Source organism: Salmo salar, chromosome ssa02, assembly GCF_905237065.1.
Source record: "Salmo salar chromosome ssa02, Ssal_v3.1, whole genome shotgun sequence".
NCBI lineage: Eukaryota > Metazoa > Chordata > Actinopteri > Salmoniformes > Salmonidae > Salmo > Salmo salar.
The window spans coordinates 35,196,230-35,218,184 of record NC_059443.1 but is presented as its reverse complement, the minus strand read 5'-3'; the positions used below and the strand labels follow the sequence as shown (position 1 = coordinate 35,218,184).

The window sequence follows — 21,955 nt, the reverse complement described above, 5'->3', positions numbered from 1 at the left end:
CCATGCATTCATTGTTCATGCTGCTAATTAATTCTCACAGTGCCTGCTGCTAATTTCCAACTGCTGGCTGCATGCCATGGCATGAAGTCGCTCTGCGCATGCTGTATCCCTGCGCCACTGTGGGAGAACAGAGAGAAAGTAGTGCCATATTTGTCCCAGTATGTCATCTGTTTAATACGCCTGATTCCCTCTTACACTACAGTCTCCTAATTAATATGCAGCGGCCCCGGCCCCACCTCCCTCTGCTCTCCCCTAAGACAAAAGAGTATTGTGTAGGCACCTCCTGTTTTAATTACGCTCAAAGGGGAGCCGTGTGTGTGTGTGTGTGTGTGTGTGTGTGTGTGTGTGTGTGTGTGTGTGTGTGTGTGTGTGTGTGTGTGTGTGTGTGTGTGTGCGCCACGATCGAGTTTGTGTGTGTAAGCTGTGTGTGTGAACGTTTTTGAAGGGTCACGAGCAATGACCGGATGTGTGTGTGTGTGTGTCTATGTGTGTTTGCATGCATGTACGTGCGTATGTTCAGAGAATTGTAAAACAAGCAGAATCAAGTGTGTATGTGCGCTAGTTCACGTGTGTGTATTTGGTATGTGTGTGTGTGTGTGAATGCATTCAGGGGTCTTAAAACAAGAGGACATGCAGTGTGTTCAGTGAGGGGAGGTGCAGCTGCTGTCCTATCACACAAAACAGTGTGGCTGCTTGTTGCCTTCATGCAAATTGGCATCCGATAAAGGTTTGGGAGCCACAAAGACTGTTTGTGATCGGAGCACAGAGGAGAATAGAAGAGGTTGGGAGGGGTTATGGGGAAAGGAAAGGGACAAAATTCCCATCGGAGGGACTTGGGTGCCATTACGTTGCATTCCTCTCTCTCCCTTTTTATTCTCTCTCCCTTGTTTTCTTCCACCCTTTGCCTCACAGCCATGACCCGGTTATTCATTTGGTTGAGATTAGTCACTGGTTAATTAAGCCACGCCCCCCGTCTTTCCTCTCACTCTCATCTCTCGGTTGTATTGTCTTTTTAATTCTTTATCAGTTTTATTTTCTTCTTCTACCGATGAGACTGAACTAGTGTTGGTATGGGGGTAAGAGGATAGGGAGTGGTGCCCAATTCTCTCCGTTAGCTCACAGGACCAGGACAGATAGTGAACATTTCATGTTTCAACGTTAGCTATGGAATTAGTGTGAACCAACGCACCGCTGCTTTCCCTTATATTCTCCATAGTTTACTACACCACCATGACTTGCTCTGCTGATGATGCACACGCTCCATCATTTCACAGAATGCTCACATTTTGAGATGTGAACTTTTCATACTACTATTCATTCATTTACATCTCCCAGAATTCAGATTCCCTCCAACTATAGGACTCCATAGCACTTCATTGATTATGCCTTACAAACGTCTATGTAATTCCAGCCACCTCAGTTAAGGGGAGGTAGATTCCATGAATCAATAGCCAAGTTGAGTGTATATGTTAGAGTCATCTGATTTAAATGCACTACAGTGCAGTGGGCTTATACAATGCTCTAGTGACCTCCATTCCGTTTAGGGCTCTCCTGTTGTGACTTTTAATAGGTTGTTAACCCGACTGGATTTGAATGAGGGTGAAAAAAAACCTGTAATTAATTGTACTGTCATAATTCAATGGAATTCCACGGTTTTCATAATTCCAGCCAGCTCTCAATTTCAGCAGTGCCTCCAAAAAAGTGTAGAGCATAGGAAGAGGGGTTGATGGGTCCATATGCACGTGTGTCTTTGTGTGTGTGTGCATGTGTGTCTTTGTGTGTGTGTGTGTGTGTGTGTGTGTGTGTGTGTGTGTGTGTGTGTGTGTGTGTGTGTGTGTGTGTGTGTGTGTGTGTGTGTGTGTGTGTGTGTGTGTGTGTGTGTGTGTGTGTGTGTGTGTGTGTGTGTGTGTGTGCATGTGTATGCCTGCATGCATGCGGTGGAATTTAGATCGGATGGAGAGACTCATGTCATGACTTTCTTATGACCTTCTCTATTAGCAGAGCCAACTTAGCCCCATGGGGACTCGGCGAGGCCCCTGCAGAGCCACATGCTCCCTGAATGGACCCACTCAATTAACTGGCCATGAATGCTAACCTCTCTTGACCTCCGGTGACCCCCAGGTCACGCACCTCCACAATGTCGCTGTGTCGCTATAGGCGTGCATGAGGATGCGGCAGAGCAAAGGGAGGGGTGGTCAGTGGTTTTGTTCCCCTTATGTCCAGCTTGCCCCTGTCTTTCACGGGGAGTGTGTAATAAATTGCTTTGTTGGTTTTCAGTTGTGCTGGTTTCAGTGGGAGACCTGTTAGTACAAAGGGTGATAAACTACAGCCAGGTGACCTATCAAGACCTTGGAAATTAGGATATTTCTCCAAAATGTGATCTCTAATATTCATATTCATAAGTGAATATTGAATTATATTTGAAGACATTTTAATTTCCCTTTTATTTATTCATATAGTTCAAGTTATTTTGTTAAGCTCAAATATGTCTCTTTCTTTACTACTAAGGTGATTATCTATAGCCAAGTTATTTCATCAGTGTCCCATTGGGCATACACTGGTTGAATCAACATTGTTTTTATGTCATTTCAAAGAACTAGACGTTGAATTGATATCTGTGCCAAGTGGGCGTGTTCCTGTTTTAATTCCATATCTATCATTCCAGTATAATAAATAACATCTTCATACTAAACTAGCATTAATAAAAGGGGCAGGTGTTGACAGACCTCTTGGCATTCACACATCCACATTCTTTAGCAACAGCAGATGAACAACAAGACATGTTTCTCATAACACTTGAGGATTTTACATTTTGTGGTTGTTGTCTTCAAAGTTGTTTCCGCAGTAAGCAAAATGAGCATGACACAATCTTTATTCAATGAAAAGGATTTTAATATAAAAAGATTGGTAGGCCTATACACAGTGGTGGAAAAAGTACCCAATTGTCATACTTGAGTAAATGTAAAGATACCTTAATAGAAAATGACTCAAGGAAAAGTGAAAGTCACCCAGTAAAATACTACTTGAGTAAAAGTCTTAAAGTATTTGGTTTTAAATATGCTTAAGTATCAAAAGTAAATGTAATTGATAAAATATACTTTTCGCCCTGACAGATCCATGGACAACAGTTGCCATTGCACTGCACACTGCCCTTACCCACCTGTGTAAGGTTCTGTATTTATTTTCTTAGTCAACCTTGTGTTCTTGAACGTAGCCCTGTTTCTTTGTGTTCTTGAACGTAGCCCTGTCTTTCATTTTTGTTCATTGATTTTGTCACATGAGTTGACGCTGGAGAGACGAAGCAGGTTCGGGGAGTCAAACATTTAATAAAGAACGGACATGGAACGAGACAGGAACAGCGTCAGCAAACTAGTGGGATGCAGGGCAGCCTGGCGCCCTCGAGCACCGGGGGGGGGAGCAGACGTGACAGTACCCCCCTCTAGGGGCGCCACCTGGTGTGCCACCTGGGCGAACCGGCCAAGACATGGGCGCTGGGAAAGCCGGTTGGGGCGTGGAAGCCCAACGAACCGGCAGGAGCGTGAAAGCCTGGCGAGACGGCTGAGGCATGGAAGCCGGACGTTCCGGCTGAGGCAAGACGCCTGTCGACCCCGCTGCAGAGAAGGAGCCCGAAGATCCGGTGGAGTGTGATGTGGGTTAGGAAGCTGCATAGCCAACCGAGGCAAGGAAACCTCTCGAGCCAGCCAGGGAGTGAATGCCCGACGGGCTGACTTAGTCACCCCCGGTTCCATCGGTGGCGACCCAGAGCCGATGCCACCATACCAACTGGAATGCCAGTACTTGTTATTTTACCTGAAATGCACAAGGACCTTTTCTGGATGTTTGTAGAATTTTTACCCATTTTGAGTCACACAAAATTGTGTGTTCTCTACTCCGTCAATTAATCCACAGATAAAAAGGGAAACCTAGTTAGTTTCTATTAATCTCTCCTCCGTCAGTCTTCTTCTTCTGTGGACTTTATATAGCGGTTGGCAACCAACTTTAAGGTGTATTACCACCACCGACTGGAGTGTGGACCTCAATTCATCTTTCAATCATCCATGTGGATATATGCTCCTAAAAACCAATGAGGAGGTTGGGAGGCAGGACTTCCAGCGCTTCACACGTCAAAAATGGAACCAAGTTTGGATTAAATGATTGAATAACATGTATGTGTACATTTATTTTGCAACGTTGTGCACGTAACAATCACACCTACAACCCTGTACATGTGACTATTAACTCAATCTCTGAATTAAACATTCTGAATTAAACACTGAGTTATATGGTGGGACAGAAATGAAAACTGTAAGATTTCATGTACTTTTGTTGATTTCCCATTCACACTGCTAGCCTTTTTCTGGGAGGAAATTCAAGTGAATTACTGTAAGTACTCCTAGAGCACCAAGGTAGTTTCCCATTCATTCAAGTGTCCAAACCTCTTCACCCCCAACCTAAATGTATACAGTCTATTTATCAGCACCAAACACACAGCAGCTCACTCCTTCTATAGGCCACCAGGCTTATGGAGACTTACTCAGTGCTTGACTTGGACTGAAATAGGTGCCGATACTAATTTTGTGTGCAGGTAATGTTTATATTTAGGTGCAATTACTCCACAATACTTTGAAGGATTCTATAAGAGGTGCAGGAACTCAAGCTGTAAAAAAAATGGAGGAGCCAGTACTCAGCTCCGGTGAGTTCATGCCCAAGTCCAGCACTAGACTTACTGCTGTCTTTGGCGCTACCGTCCAGCTGGTTCTGACAAAGCTTGAATGACTGAAATCTTGCTAATGATCTATCTTTTAAAAAATCCCATGGAGATGCCCTCCAGCTCATCAGTTAGTAGCTCCTCTCCATCCAGGAAGAGCTGGATGTGTCTCTCATTGTAGGTGAAGGGAACTATACACACTAAGAAGTGGTTTTTTTTTAAGAGAGAAAAAGATTATTCAAGTAATATTTAAAACAGTAAATTATGAACTGAGCACACCTTACACAGTATCACAACTTCCTTTGCATTTACTTTAGGGTGTTCATGTCACAGCTGTTTGAAGGATCGGACCAAAATGCAGCGTGTTCATAGTTCCACATATTTATTTATTCCGTGAAACTAAATGCAATACATTAAATACTTGAAACACAAAAACAACAAACCGTGCCGCAGCGAGGAAAACACACTACTCAAAAGATAATCACCCACAAAAACAGGTGGGACAAACATCAACTTAAATATGACCTCCAATTAGAGGTAACGAGGATCAGCTGCCTCCAATTGGAGATCAACCCAAACAACACCAACATAGAAATACAAAACTAGAAACTGAACATAGAAATACAAAAACAGACAAACACCCCCTGTCACACCCTGACCTACTCTACCATAGAAAATAACAACTTACTATGGTCAGGACGTGACAGTCCATCTACTCTGCCCAGAAAGGGCGCTTTGGTGAGGAAATTTCACTTTCTTATGTTATTAAATACATTTTACCAAGCCAAATATGATTATTCATGTTATGAATTGTTCAGTGGGGTCTTTAACATATCATTAACATTATATCCAAAAAGTTGGATTTCGTAACCTAAAACATCCAATAATAAGACTGAGCTACAGTATATTGACATAGCGGTGCAGGTTTTCATAACTTTTGAGGATTTTACATTTTGTGGTCGTTGTCTTCAAAGTTGTTTCTGCGGATTGCAATTTGCAAAATTAGCATGACATAAATGTAAAAGGCTTTGAAAATAAAATGCTTGGTAGATCTATAGCAGTGGGGGGAAAAGTACCCAATTGTCATACTTGAGTAAAAGTAAAATAAAGTACAGATACCCCAAAAAAACTACTTAATACTTTAAAGTATTTTTACTTAAGTACTTTACACCACTGCCTATATGCTCAGTGCTCCGTTGACATTTCACAGAGATACGCTTGTTTTTGTGAGGAATTTCAAATTAATATGAAAGGCATATACTAAAATATGAAAATACTACATGTCATGTCTCAAAATCGATATCAATCTTACCTCTATATTGTTTTATGTCCGGCGGGTTCAAGAAGAAAGATGACCAGTTCAACTGTAGCGAGCCTGTCAGGTCGCCAGTAGCTTTAATTATTACACGGCATCCAGCCTAGCTGACGAGATGCACTTTTCCTGATTTGTGACCACCTTTGTTCTCTGGCCTCCATTGATTTAGTCACTCTAATTCTGGTCATCCTACAAGGGTAAAAACTATGGCTGTGACAATACCAGTATCACAATATTTTTTCCATGGCAAAAATGAAAACATGATGCAGACTCTTTGGTCCTTTAAAAACCTGCTGTATGTAAAATATTGTGTACTATAACTTGGAAATAAATAAATGTGACTCTGGATGACAACATAATGATGTTTGTTTCCAACATTAGGGCTGTTTTCCTAAAGGTTAAATCCGTTTTATGTTTTGTTTCCTGTTTTGTTTTGTTTCCTACTAATGAGTATCGCGATACTGGTATCTTCCCAGCCCTAGTAAAAACTACAATAACTTCTGAACTGATTATGATGGAGAAAAGAGGTTTGGACTGTTGGTTTTCTTTGAGGATTATATACACAATTAATATATTATTTTAGTCATTGGTCAAAACATGTGTTTTGATTGGACACCCTACCAACTGCATGATTTGTTTGTCTTCTGGGAAATACACACCCTGACTGTGACATACAGCACACCTGGCGGTGGGGGCTTTCGTTCAGCAGCACTGTCCTTAATTCTTCCCATGTAGCCCCATATTTGGTGAGGGTACCTCGACATAAACAGGCACCATGGTCTTTTCCCAGGAAGGAGGGGACAGCTGTTTACTGAATAGGCGCTAATGCTGAAGTACTTAATGGAGCTTTATTGGGCCGATTCAAATGTGGAAAGTAATTATGATGATTATGATTATGGTAGCCTAACTATTTAATTTTCCTCCGTTTCTAGAAACATGGTTAGTAATACCTTTGGAAAAAAGAATTGCATATGCACATGCAAATCAAGTATGATGACATTGCATCAAAGGCCACATTCAAAGGATCACATTCAATTGCCAATGCAGATATGATGTGTAATGATTTGATTTTTATCACCAAAATATTCCACTCAAAATCTGGATCAATATCATTTAAACTGATGGATTATGGAGAGCTTAAAATAGGATAATGAATACACATTTAGAGGGTAAATACAGCTAAGAGAAACAAACGTAAGTTTTAACAATAATATTACAACAACAATACAATAATTGGCCAACATGTTAATTGCAGGCATTTGGACAGAGTGAGAGAATTGGGGTAAGATGATCATGGCCTCTGCCCATTGGCTACCAGGCAGTGGGAACGATATTGAGAGCCTCAGGGCCCTTTGGAGGTTAGGGGTCCTAGCCAGCTAAGGCCTCCTATTGCGCTCTACTGATGTCAGACCCCCTTGACCCCAATCTAAAATAGAACATAATGAGTTAATAGAGTCCTCAGAATTTTACATTCTCCTTTGGGAATTTTCCCCTGTTTATTATTTGTGTGAGTGTTTAGTGTTCATAATTCTAGTGAATTCTAATTGTGTGTTGTCATTTCCCCCCCTGTAGCGTGTCAGTAAAGGAAAATGATCTCTGCATTTGAACAACAGCATAAATACATCTATTTCACTTTTGCATGTCAAAAACCGAGTGACCACTGCTGCACATGCTGCCACTGTTTTGAACAGATTTAGAACAAGCAGCGCAGGGTGAATGGTCGTCACTTGTTACCACAGCTAGAAATTCATAAAGTCTGCCTATATCTACAATTTATCTTCTTAAAATGTGATTTTGAACCTTACCTTACCCCTAACATTAACCACACTGCCAACCTTATGCCCAATCTTAAATGCATTTTTGTTTTCATGAACAATATAGCCAATTTTGACTTTGTGGCTGTGATAACTAGTAGAAACCAGGGAGAACGCAACAAGCATGCAGATGCAATAAGTGAAAACATTATCTTATTGGGGATAGCTAGCTAACATAATGTCACAAAGCATGATGCGCTAGTCAGTAAACTTTCATTCTGAAATAACTTTTTCCGAGTTAGTCAGATATTAGTCAGATATTAGTTTAGAAAGACTTGAAATTGGCATGGGAGCTAATTAGCTAGCAAGGTACCAACTAGCTCAAAATTACTGTAACTGACTAATTAATTTGATTATGCTTTGTGATGCACCCGGTTTTATGCTGTTTTAGTCACACAACATGTCACCCTGTCACCTACATTAGAACTTGATGTACAACATGGGGCGAAACAAAATTGTCCATGCTTTTTTGTCCTGCTAGATCTGCAATGAAAATGTTCTAGCACAGATAAAACAATGAGACGGATATTTCACCGGCTGTATAAATGTGAAGCATCTGCTTGGCGTTTCCACTCACTACCACATATGGTGGTGAGAGGAAGCCCAGTGGCTGGCAGTGGGAGAAGATGGAACAAGATGGATTTTGGCCTACATTCTGCAAATGTTCTCATCGATGAAAGATTTGATCGCAATACAGTTTTCTGTTCCCAAAGCTAGAAACTATTATGAACAGAGTGGACTACATTTTGTGGACTTTACCCTTTTCCAAAGTTTCCAAAAATGGCATTGTTTAGAAGAAGTATGAGGGCAAATTGAGTTATTGCACACCCGCACTTCACAGAGTAGGCGTTTTCCTAATGGAAATATGCAAATACATGCTAAAATGCGCCAATAGGATCTTGCTAGCTGGTGCTTGGCTCTGCCCCCCTCCTTGCTTGTTCTGCCCACTATGACTCATTTGTTCCCATTGGAAATGACAGCCTGTGGTCTATCTTAGGTTAGTTATAAACATCTTTGGTTCTAGCTTGTGTATCCCCCGGCCTCTGTTCTTTGACTCGCTGGATGTAGTTTATCAGGTTCTAGGCTCCCATGACCGTTATGATGATTTATTTACAGCTTGCTTTTTTGCTTTAGCGTCATCTGTCATCTAGTCTCACGTGCGGAAGTAAGCCATCTGGCGTCAGAGACTCATTGGGATGGAGACTAGAGCAGACTCACAAGTTCCGACTGAACGGACTCACATTTGAGCACCCCAGGATGGTCCATTCACTTTGTTCTGTTATAATTTATGCTATGAAATCCTGTGATTTCATTGGGGCAGTTCTCCCTCATAGAAAATAGCTGGAAAACCAATCCAAGCAGTGTTCACATGGCCTATGCGCCCACAGAGGCAAAGCTTCTGCTGCTGGCAGTTGCTGAGGGGCAGAGTAGTAACTGAACAGCTTGTTTTTGAAACAGGAAAATGTACACATTCACCAAACTTTTATGAGCATTTAAAGAATAACTAATGAATTTATTTATAAGATATATATATATATATACACACTTAAAAATATATATATATATATATATATATATATTAGTTAAAAAACATGGACCAATCACAAGTGTTTTACTTTTTTTTTTACCAATCACTGGAGTAGAAGTTGATGCAATCGGTGATGCAATCGGAGGAACCCCTAAATGTCATTGCAGGAACCTTTTTTTCCCCTCGCACGAACATGAACTGTCTCCGGGCACTTCTAACGAGGCTATATTTTCCACTAGTTGGTCTTTTGACGAATTAGATCTTTTCACAACAGTTCTTTTTCAGCTCATCTGATTGATTAAAATTGAATATGGCTGCCTGTCTAAATGCAGCCGAACACACCTGCTTCCCTAGGCTGTTTGATCCCAGAAAGTGTTAATCATGTGGTATATGCAGTAGTGGTTCTGGGGGAGGGGGGCAGTGCCCCTGTGACAACAACTTTGGACCCCTTGTGTTCCCCTTTAAATGCGGAGTATAAAATAATTTTTACATAACTCATTTTTGCTATCGTTCTTTTTTTACATCCGTTATTAGACAGTGGCAACGCGGAACACTAATTTAACCCACACATTTTCTAGAGGGACCGCTTTAGGCGGAACACAACAGTATCGCAACACATGCATCTGCATTATGAACATGGTCTTTTGCCTGCTAATGCCTGCAATGCAGTGAAGAAAACGATATGACAACAATAACGTCTAATATAACTGGCCCCTCTAACAGTACAACTGGCCCCAGCTTGGCCCCGCCAGTTGAAATGGTCTAGAACCGCCACTGGGTATATGAAAGAAAAAAAAACATTTGGATTTTGGGCATTAACTCGGAGGTATTTACAGGCTCAATTAAATATTCAGGAACAGATTAAAGGGACGTTTCAGACAAAACTACTCAAAATGTCCAATGAACAAGATAAAAGAATTAAATGTAAAAAAATATATATATATCACATTTGAGAGATTTATTTCTGCCAAAATATGCTACAGGTGTTATTCAATTATCATTTCAATTCACAGCAATCCAGTGTAACAAAGTCTGGGCACCATTTCCCCCCCTGTAGCAAATAATCCATTTGATTCAATGGTTTGTCTGTAGTGGTGAAGCTAGTCGTTTCAATTATATCACATTTTATGTTGTCTAAACATTTATGTACAATACACAACTGTACATAATTGTACAATAGCAACTCTACCCAATACATTGCATACTATAGAAATTTACAAAAGGAGAATCCTGACCCAGAGAGAATATTCAATTGTCAAAACTCTACTTTAACTATCTATGCATAGCTTTAGTCTGGAATACTTTTCATTTTTAGTGATGGACATGCACCTATAAAAGTGATTGTCTATTCATGATAACATCTGCGATTTACATTAATCACATGCGAGGTACAATTTTCTTTGGTTTTAATATAGAATTTACAACACATAGGCCTACTGCGAATTTGTCTTCCCTTAGTCAATCGGATGATTAAAAGTGGCTAAAAGTGTAATTCCCTTAACATTGGTGCATGTAACATCTCTTAGAAGAGCGGAGAAGCCAAAAAGATCTCAAAAACACTAAATTAAAAAGTTGCTTAATCCATTGTTTTTGTATCATCAAACAGGTTTCACCAGTCGTATCCAAATTCTCAGATCATGATTCAAGTCTACAGCTCTGTCATATACTGTAGCTTCATAGCATCATCTAGGACCATAACATAAGGCAGCTGGTATGAGGTATATTGCAATGGACTGTCCATGGCCCATGCTGCTTGGAGGATAGCATGCTTCTGTCTGGTATAAACACATTATGGGTTACCTTGAGATTGTTATCTTCTGAGAGTGAAAGGCACTTCTGCTGATGGTCTGGAGTGTTTGAACACACACTACCACCATACTAGTGAATCAGATATGGTATTGGCACATTGAAAAATGGCAGACATACACAAGCACCATGTGCTGCCACATCCTGGTTGTACAATCTACTATGTGTGGATCTCAAGTGTGTGTGTGTGTGTGTGTATGTGTTTATGCGTTGAGCTTTTCTGCCTCGTCTGGTGTCCTGACAGTGGTCAACTCCTCATGTGAGCCCTCCTCACCAGGCAGCTGAGAGAGACAGAGATAAATGGATAGAGAAAAATATGTAGTGGTGATGTACTTAGACCTCATTTTCGACTTATCTAGTCATAAAAATGCAAGTATACCTATTGCCTAGCTAATTTCAAGACATTCCTAAATCTGTATCTTTTTTTTAATCAAGAGAATTACTGATTATCAATTACTGATCATACATGCATTGACCATGTGAAATGGCACCACCTGGTGTTCCGAGGGTGACTGCTTCGCTTATGCTGAAAGGCAGTTATTTGAGTTCAGTAACCAAATGCAAGCATGACACCTTGTGGCCACATATCATATTGCACAACATTGGGCCCAACTGCATGCCATCGTTGGCAATCTTTAACCCTTCATGGGCCTGAATGGCCCTGCACTCTCACACAAACACTATGTACAAATTTGTGAGTCCTGTGTGTTCATTCGTCCATACAAAGTGACTGGGTGTAGTAGCTAAACTTACCTCCCAGTAGATGCCATCCTCAAAGCATATGGTGTCAGGAGGAGCACCATAAATTGGCAGCTTCAGAATAAAACCTACAAGACAAGGACATATGAATTGCATGACAAGGACATGATACAATTACACACAGACACAAGGCATAGGCCTATATACAGGGACAAAAGAGCATAGTTATAATATCACCATGCATTTGTGAAACAAACAAGTCAAGGCAATGCCTATGTGTGCTTACAACATTCTGTAAAATGGTAATATTTAAATCCCCCTTATCCTCTAGCTAGTCTCTCTACATACCGGTGATAAGACCGCCCAGGAGGGCGATGCCCAGGGTCACGGCCAGGGAGATGGCCTGTCGTACGCCCTGGAACGAGGCCTCCACTTCACCAGAGTGGATGTCAGGGAACACATCAGCCATCCTGCAACACAGAGAGCAGGGAGTGTTGAATGAAACTGTTGTGTGAATGCACGCTTTGATGGCATCTGTCTGTTGCGCAGTAGGGGGAGCTTCACCATAAAACCAGGAGAGGGCACACTTTCCCAAACTTGTCAAAAAAAGGCAGACTAACCCATCTCCATAGACGTCCTTGGTTGCCAGAGCAGCAGTAACTGCTCCAACGATGGCTCCCAGGACTCCAGGCATGCCGTGCAGGTTGTGGACGCCACACGTGTCCTGTATCTTCAGCTTTTCCTCCAGGATAGGCTGAGAGGACAGGGGTGGAAAGTTGGCAGTGCCATGAGTGCGGATGTTTGTGTCTGTGATGTCTATGTACCCTAGCACCCTTATGTCCTTCAAAAGGTGCCATATACACATAAGTGGATGTGTTTCTCAACATGACTGTTTATGTTGTAAATAGATACTCTTGTTCTGTTGGCATCATTAACGGTCATATCCTACTGAGACCCCTTGAGAGGACATTCTGGGCTTTTCAATGATATTTCATGTGGGAGTGTGACCTGGATGACTTTCTCTTCCAGGTTTGTCAAAATGGCTGCCAACATAATTAGCACATTTTATGGAAAGGTAAGTGTGTATAATTATCATTTTTTGTGAGTTTTATATTCAATTGCTTTTAGTAAGTAAATATCTCAGGAATAGTTTGAGTTTTCAGAGCAGTGCAATCATTTTTCAAATAAGAGCTTTTTTACTGTAATGTTAAATTGGTCATATTTACTATCAACTGATGTATTAAGTCCACTACAGTGCACATACAATAGAACATAAATAAACCTATACTTGTTAATTGTTTTCTTTTTCTGTAAACAGTATTTTTCACCCCAAACACTGCTTATGTAATATAATTTATTTTTATTTACAGATATGTTTTATTGCCGGGTCTCAGGAGGATAAAACATTTTAATTTCCATACACTTATGTCCTATATTCTGTCTTACCAATGGCAGGTTGGCCTTACCGAGAGGAACTTGAAGCCCAGCACAGAGACGGTTCCAGCCAGGAAGCCCACAATCATGGAGCCGAAAGGAGTGAGCATCATTTCACCAGCAGTTCCCACGGCAACCCCACCGGCAAGGGCAGCGTTCTGGATGTGCACCTAAAGAGAGGAGACGTTTTTTAAATGGTGTTCAAAATGGTTGATTGTCAGAGTCCATTCATACCTTTATTTTAATTATCACTGTTCTCAAATTTTGCATGGTACCAATGTCAAGGAACGAGAAGGTAGGATGACTTATGTAATATTTGAATAATAAAACATCTCAACCAAAGGATCATTGTGTGACAATTTGCTATTGCCATCATGCAAAGTGGGGGTGTGTGACCGTGTAGAGATCAAATCACATTTTATTGGTCACATACACATATTTAGCAGACGTTATTGCGGGTGTAGCGAAACGCTTGTTAGATTGCAGACAGATGTTATGATATGCTGCTGAAACACTACCCTTTCACCAACTATGAGATAATCTGAGCTGATTAGAACGATACTACTAACACCAAGTCATGTGGTATGTTCACTGACTCCTACACTCCCTCCATTGTATAGAAAAGACAACTTCAGATTGATTGCCATCTAGACAGGAATGTACAGTCTTGATTTCAGAATGAGATGCAGATGACAGCCATGTCCTCAAGGGACATAGCAACTAGATATATTGTCTGGCTCACATGACTGTATACTCTAAAGGTAGATAGTAACTATGGTGTGATGCTTCATCATGCATTTTTGGGGGGGATGGTTTCCAATCTTGCCATTCTTAAATCGTATCTTGTGAAAATGTTTGATGTTCCATAGTTTGAAAGTTTAGAATAGATAAATCCAATCTAAACTAGAAAAGTACATTTTCAGAAGAAAATGTGTGTGCTAGGCTAGCTTGTTTTAAAGTATTTATGTTTTTGAAATAAGTTAAAGAAGTGGTAGTGACTGCATTAGTAATGGTAGTGACTGGTTATAGTTGAAAAGGTGGGTAGATGCAAAGATTGATTGATTGGATTAATTGGTAGGATAGCCTGAACATGTGAAAGTTGGTTTGGTGTCTAGCTTGAACGGTTCAGGAGTTACTGCTGGTGAGTTAAATGCTATCAAAACGTTTTTCAAGCAATCTAAGTTGGTGCAGTCTGCACATTTGGAAGTTTCATGTTAATATCTTAAATCATTTAAGCGCTAGAGCGAGGGGAGTAAATATAATAATGATAATAGTGTAGCTAAGTAAGAAATCTAGAGTTGTGTTTTACTCTCACCAAGTACGCCTGACTACATCTGTTGACAAGAGTTGAAAAACCAGTCTGTATATGCAAACATACTGTATGATGATTCAGAGTTGGCCAATAAGGATTTAATCCCAAAGGAGTCATGATTCATTCCAAATATTTACTTACATGTATAACATCTAACATCAAATAGGGCTACAGTATAGCTAGTAGGCCTATGATGCAAAATACAGTTGAACCGGATTGTATTGACAACAATCACTGGGAGAAACCTTCCTTCCCCTATCATGTCTCGTCCCTGACTCCCACTTGAAATGATCTGGGAAGACGACTTTAAGCCCCTCATTTCCACTGCATAGTCCCTGTAGAATCCTACCTCTCCCTACTATGTCTCCCCAATTCTGCATCACCTGTCTGGCCCTATACTACTTTTAGGGACCTGATTTTCCTCTTAAGTCCCCACACTGTACTAGCTCCCTCACCATATCGAGCTTGCCATCATGGGCCACAACGGCAGACAGGCCGTAGGTGGCCAGGGTGCAGGCAGCCAGGGAATAGTAGGTGTTCATAGCCGTGCGGTGCTGGTCGTCTCCGTGGGCCGTCACAGCAGAGTTGAAGCTTGGCCAGAACATCCACAGGTAGATGGTGCCTGAGCAGGCAGGGAAAAATAAGTATTAGCATACCGGTATGTAATATAGTCCTTTAGTTTAGCAAGCTTACAGGTAAGGTCTTTTTCCTGGGGAGTTGGATTAACTCAATTATGACACAGATTCCCATACATTGGCATGCATTGTATGTACAGTCAAAACATAACTGGCGTCTTCAGAAAATGAAGGTTAAGTTGTCCGACTTGTTGATGGTGGCTATTTGTATCTAATGTACGGGCTTCCTGCTAACGATGAGCAGGAGGTATTCTTACCAATCATGGCGAAGAGGTCAGAGTGGTAGACAGAGCAGTTCTTGTGTTTGCTCTTGTCCAGGTTGGGGCGGTAGAGAACACGAGCCACCATCAGGCCAAAGTAAGCTCCAAAGGTGTGGATGGTCATGGAGCCACCAGCATCCTTGGCCTAAAGATGGAAATGATCTAATTTAAGGGGTGTAAAAAGCTTAGTCTATAAGTACATTATTCAATAGTGAGGAGAAAGCCTAATAGGAGAGTAGGCATAATAGTACGTAAAAAAGCAGTTTTAGTGTAGGTTTGTATACAGACATATCCAGTATTAAGCCTTAAGGCTGTAAGACATGAATTGTACATTTAATGGTACACCTAAACACACACACACTCACCCCCAGAACAGAAAGCACAATGAACTCATTGACTGCGAACAGGGTGACTTCAATCACAGACATGACCAGCAGCTGGACCGGACTGGTCTTCCCCAGGACCGCCCCGAACGAGATGAGCACTGAGCCTGTGCAGAAGTCAGCGTTGATCATACTGCAGGAGGGACAAACAACTCTTAATGATAGGGTTTATTATGGAATACACTACAGTATACACTTACACCCGTATGATATGCCATGTATACACATCACATGTATCTGCTGGTGTGTTGTGCTTATTTTAGTATGAAATGTAGGTTAGTGTGTGCATGAGCCCTACCTCTCTATTCCGACATGGATCTTGCCCCCGTGCATGCCATGGACGAAGCCCTGCATGAGCGTGGCCCACTGCAGAGCGAAGGCTGCGATGAGGAAGTTGAAGCCCACACTGCTAAAGCCGTAACGTTGAAGGAACGTCATGAGGAAACCAAAGCCAATGAAGATCATCACGTGCACATCCTGAAAGCCTGAACAAAGGAAGAGAACACATTACAGATTATTTTATTACTTTGGATGCACATTGTCACTATTGAAGTGCCTTTGTGGTCAGTCTCGTAAACACATGAACAATCCCCTTCTTATGGTTTGGTGAGAAAGACTATCTGTCTTATGACAGTAGTATAGCAGTATCTTCAACTAATTGAAAGTTCTGGTGACTCCCCCACGAAACACCAACAACCCCTTTTAGTCAACATTTTGTGATTTAAATTGAGTGGGACAGGGGCTTTGGGAGCCTCAGTTGACCTACATAGAAGGACACAGAGAAGTTACCCTGTGCCTCATAGCGCCATTCAGCCTGCTATCTGGCCTTGTTAACCCGGCCGACTACACCTCCCCCTGCCCACTGGACCATCCACATGGCACTGGGGAGTAGGGACAATATCTCTTGGTCGTTGCCTGGCAACTGATCATTGGCATGGAGGATATTCCCACTGCCCAACTCCCCACTGGCAGGCTGGCCCAAATACCCTGTGCCACCTCCTAGATTAGAAGGACACCTACAGATAGGTGAGACAATGTAACATGCACACACACAGGCAACACCTATGAGGATGTAAATATATTTTTTTAAATTGCACACATTGACATTTATTGTAAAAGCCCTAAAGGCAGTCTATCACCTGCACTCATGAACCAACATACAGACAGACCAGTTTTAATCTAATGATTTATTTACAGTTCTCTTAATTCTGACTGCATCTTTCAATCAGATATCATTTGCTTTCTAGACATTTATCATGTGGAGCAGCAATAATTCTAAGGGAGATGGTAGGCTTCTACTACATGTTGATATAACAGCAAATCTCTTATATCATAGCAATGAGGTCACCCTACACACCCAGACAATATAGAGCAGCAGAGGGAGAATTATATCGTGACATTTGGCGGTCTCAGTTTTATTAACGGGACTTCCTATTTGTGCACCAACATTTTTATGGGGCTAATAGTAAAGACATGTATTTTAACAGTAAACATGTATTACCTTTAAATGTGGCATGAACACGTCCAGTGATTATGTTTTATTATATAACAAATCACTTTAAAAAGTCAGCTACCTGCACACATTCATCCAAACAGTGCCCTGTGCACCCGCCATCTGATGAAGGTAAAGAGACATATGTTACAAAACATCAAAAAGTCTAATGGCATTGGACGATTGTCATTAAGCCTACAGTACACAGTACACGACCTGAATGAATTGATGCGTATTGTTGACAAATGGGGACGCAAATACAGTTGTCTCTCCCGAGCTCGTCCGCAGGGGAAATTGAGCGCACAGTTGAAACAATGTTGCAAGTTCGCTAAAGGGTTGGACCCAGTCGATACGATGTTGCAAGTTTGCTAGCGAAAGCTCAAGACAGACAGATGGAGAGGCAGACAGGCGGAGTAGATAGATGAATGCGGTTGAAAGAACCTAAACCAACCATCACTGGTTTAAACCATGACAAGAGAGGTGGGGGTGTTCCTTTAATTTGGAATAAGCTTTTGTTTTAAAATGTACCACTTTAGCAGTACAAAATTGTATTTTAAACAAATAGGAGAATGGTTAAATTAGAGTCCCCCCAAAGTTTGACTTTTGTTGCATTTAGGGGAGCTCATGTCTCATTCGGGGGGCTGAGCTCCCCGTAATTCGTATTACTACACCGTAAAACGTTTGAAGTTCCAAACAGAACATGATCAATGAGAGTAGTCAGATGTGCACGTGTGTACTGTATGTACTGTATGTATGTATGTATGTATGTATGTATGTATGTATGTATGTATGTATGTATGTATGTATGTATGTATGTATGTATGTATGTATGTATGTATGTATGTATGTATGTATGTGTGTTTCATTCTTGAAGGTGATCTTCCATTCATCAGTGAAGGTGACAGGTTAAAGATTATCTGAAATAATTACTTACAATGGACCTTTAGTGCATCCTCTTTCAATTTACCCAACCTTGAACAGGTTTCTACTTTGTGTCAAAATCAGTGTACTCAATCACTCAATAGCTTGAGGCAAGAGCATAAATAGTGAGCCTGGCATAACGTGCATCAGCAGCTTCACCTGCTTAAGTGAAGGTCCAATCCTCAAACGCTCAATTCATTCAAATCTCAAGTCACAGACTTCAACCTCAAAGATTAATTGAATTCAAAGTCAAACAGACATGATCCAACTCTTAGAGATTCACATAATTCAACTCCCAAAGTTTCTCATGACTCCCATAGCCTGGTCAACCACACTGACCACAGTGGTCAGTGTGATTGACCAGGCTATGACTAGCAGGCCTAAACAAGGGAAAACCATGGAAAAATTGGAAACCATGCTACCAGCCAAAGTAGCTCACAGCTCATCTTTGGTTCCTTAATTACCTTTTTGTGCCACACAGTCTTTTTCTCTTGCTTTCTCTCTCTCCCTAGCTCTCTTTCTGTGTATCTCAGTCCTCCATATGACAAGCCTTGCTGGCATGACAATAAACACATAAATCAGACTGCCACAGCAAACTTTTCCTTCTCTCTGAAAACAATCACTCTCTCCCTCCTAACCCCTTCTCTCCTTTTCACCCTCCCTCCTTCTGTACCCCATCTTTCACTCAACCTTTTCCCCTCACGCTCCTCCCCCCGGTGCCCCTTTCTCACGCAGAAGCCCCTATCCCACTGGCCTTTCACTAATTGGGCAGTGATGGGGTGAATGTGAAAATTAAACATTTCTCCTACACATTCCCATGTCTGTATATCAGACATTCTCATACTCATTCTACCCTGGGGCTTACCTGCACCCATCCACCTGCATGACATATAGTACAGGGACAGTATTGGGAAAGCCTCAAGGTGTGGTGACAGCTAGGACTAGTTGCACACAGGAACTTTCAAAAGGGCTAAGAATTGGACACACCCAATACTTCCACCCCCCCCAGCAGTCTTCCTTTGCATGTCATTACTGATCTGTGAACGTGGAACAGCAACGTTCAGAGGAGGAAAAGTATACCTTTGCCCTTGGTGACTGATTGGACACCCACTACAACAGACATGCTATAACCTATTCAGAGACCAAACTTCCTTCCCTCTTGCTGTTCAAAGTAGCCTATGAGTTAAAGGGTTTTGACGCTGATCAAAGAAACATTGACGGAAAGATCTGAGAAACTAAAGGGTTAAATCAAAGGACAGTAATCTCTCTGCAGATCTCTCCAAAAACATTTGGCAACCAAAACCTCCACTAATTAGGAAACGAATTAGCCATTTGTTGCTTTGCTGCTTGCAGCCAAATGTCAAAGCAAAGGAGGGAAAACGCACATTGAACACTGAAGAGCTCAGGGGTTGTAGGGGAGAGTGGGGTAAGTTGATACATTTTACATTCAGCATTACTCCATCAAGGGAAATATAGTATTCTTTCTAACAAAGATATTAACATATATTTCAGGATGCTGTGTATCCCTGGAAATAATCAGAATTCATGTAAACATTACAGTTTTGAAAACATAGTGTGTCCAAAAAAAGTGTTCTTATGGCACAACTTACCCCGGGACAGGGTAAATTAAGCTGCCAACAAATTTCTGTACTGAATTAAATATTACCACTACCTTTTTAAAACCATGTCTATATTTATGTCCCAAACACAATTAAACACAATCACTTTTTTTGTCTTTTAATCATTTTAAGCATCTTTTAACACAGGCTCAACACTTAACAAACACTTTTAACATAGGCCAGGCTCTGTTGTTACCTCATTTCCCAGCGATAAGGCCTTGCATTATAGCTGGGAAGAAAACATTTCAATTTGCTCAACTTGTCATTGGCCCAATTTACCCCATGGCCATTGGCTCAATTTACCGAAGGACAAACATTTTGACTATATTAGCCCACACAGCTAAAAGGATGCACTTTCATGCTAGGTTTAGGACCTCATACTGAAGCTTATAGACACCCCAACTGATGTATAATCTTAAAAGTATCTTTGGGTTAGACTCAAGCATCATGAAAACTCCAACACAACAAATTCATGTGACTTGGTGAAAATCATTTTTTGGACCTAACTTGCTTACCACTTTTCCATGTGATTTCTTCCTTCACAGAATCCATGATCTCTTCCTAAATATTTGGTCATATTATTAATTTTATGGTTTCCTAGAAACAAGGGTGGCTCAACTTACCCCTTTGGCTCATCTTACCCCACTCTGCCCTATATATCAAAGAGTCTCAGAGTAGGAATGCTACAGCATTGAGAACAGATCAAACATAAAACAGGGTTGCTTTGCCCCTCTACAAACCCTTACAAACAGCTCACCTCAATTACCCATGACCATGACCATCCACCTCCCCATCTCCTCCACACAACCGTATGTAACATCCCAAAGAAAGACAGATGGGGAAGACTCCCTAGGTGGGAAGGCAATATCCAACACATCACTGGAGTAAGACATGCGGCGTAACACAGAAGGAAAATAAATTATTTCCGATTTAGTCGTCAGATTCGTTTGAGCTTCAGACAACTTTTCTGTCATGTTCATGGTCTTAACATACATGTATTGCATGAATGACACAAGACACTTGCCTAAACAACAAACATATCTGCTTCTGCTACCATGCAAGTCGTCAACACATTGACAAACCATAACAAAGAAAGAAAAGGACAATCATTTCATTTCTAAAGATGGACTCCACATCCCCCATCCTCTCCACCCTCACAAGGTAATAGTTACCCTTATCCACAGATTTAGGGTCAGATCACCATACTACCTAACTATAACCATTAAAAGGAGGAGAACGTATCTGACCCTGTGTCAGTGGTTAGGGATGTCTACTACACCACCTGTCTCTTTACCCCAACCCTACCCCTCTCTCTGCGGTCACTCACTGGGGTAGCGGTAGTAAAAGTCGTTGTCGTAGTTGGAAGAGCCATTGGCGATTTCCTTATGCCAGAGCTTGGCGTCTGTCTCATCGTCGTACTGCACCAGAATGCCGAAGAGGATGATGATGATCACCTCCAGGATGATGCAGGCCATGGGCAGCTTCAGCCGCAAGTTAGTCGCCGAGTTCGTCATGGCTGTGGGGTTACCTGGGTGTTCTCCTGGCTCTGCACTATGGCCTTAGCGGTGAATGGTTAGAAGTCCAACTCAGTTCCAGAGCAGGGAACACAGCAACATACACTAACACTCACAAGCACTGGTGGATGCAGTGATGCAATGGGAGAGTGGGAGAGCAGGGAGTGAGGACTCAAGCTGACACATGAGTTGCTCTGACTTAATTAGTGCGTTTTGGTTGCAAATGTTCATGCCCACCAACTTTCTGTGTGCCTCCAATCAGAGGCTGCAAGACAATCTCAGCTCCTCCCCTTCACTATAGCTGCTGTTAAGGTGGTCTGGAATGAGTTAGGACTCCTTAAAATGATCAGTTACTCCTCTAGATTCATAGAGAAGGAAAATGACCCATTAAAAACTATTTTCATGGGGTTTCCCTTCATATTGAAATCATTTCTCACACCTTATCTACGGTAAAACATTAGGTTGATGGTTCAAGGCCCACGGTGAATTAAAAAACACAAACAGATGCATGCAGA

General features: G+C 41.5%; 1 protein-coding gene across 1 annotated transcript; it reads right to left on the bottom strand.

Moving 5' to 3' along the window:
- Window positions 1-10,308: 10,308 nt before the first annotated feature.
- rhbg (Rh family B glycoprotein) lies at window positions 10,309-21,652 on the bottom strand. Its single transcript, XM_014162122.2, has 10 exons — window positions 21,254-21,652; window positions 16,193-16,379; window positions 15,877-16,027; window positions 15,509-15,656; window positions 15,072-15,238; window positions 13,337-13,474; window positions 12,491-12,624; window positions 12,219-12,340; window positions 11,925-11,998; window positions 10,309-11,452 (listed from the first exon to the last, which is right to left on the bottom strand). The coding sequence occupies exons 1-10, from the start codon at window positions 21,438-21,440 to the stop codon at window positions 11,375-11,377; spliced, it is 1,386 nt and encodes a 461-aa protein (XP_014017597.1). The 5' UTR covers window positions 21,441-21,652; the 3' UTR covers window positions 10,309-11,374.
- Between the last annotated feature and the right edge of the window lie 303 nt (window positions 21,653-21,955).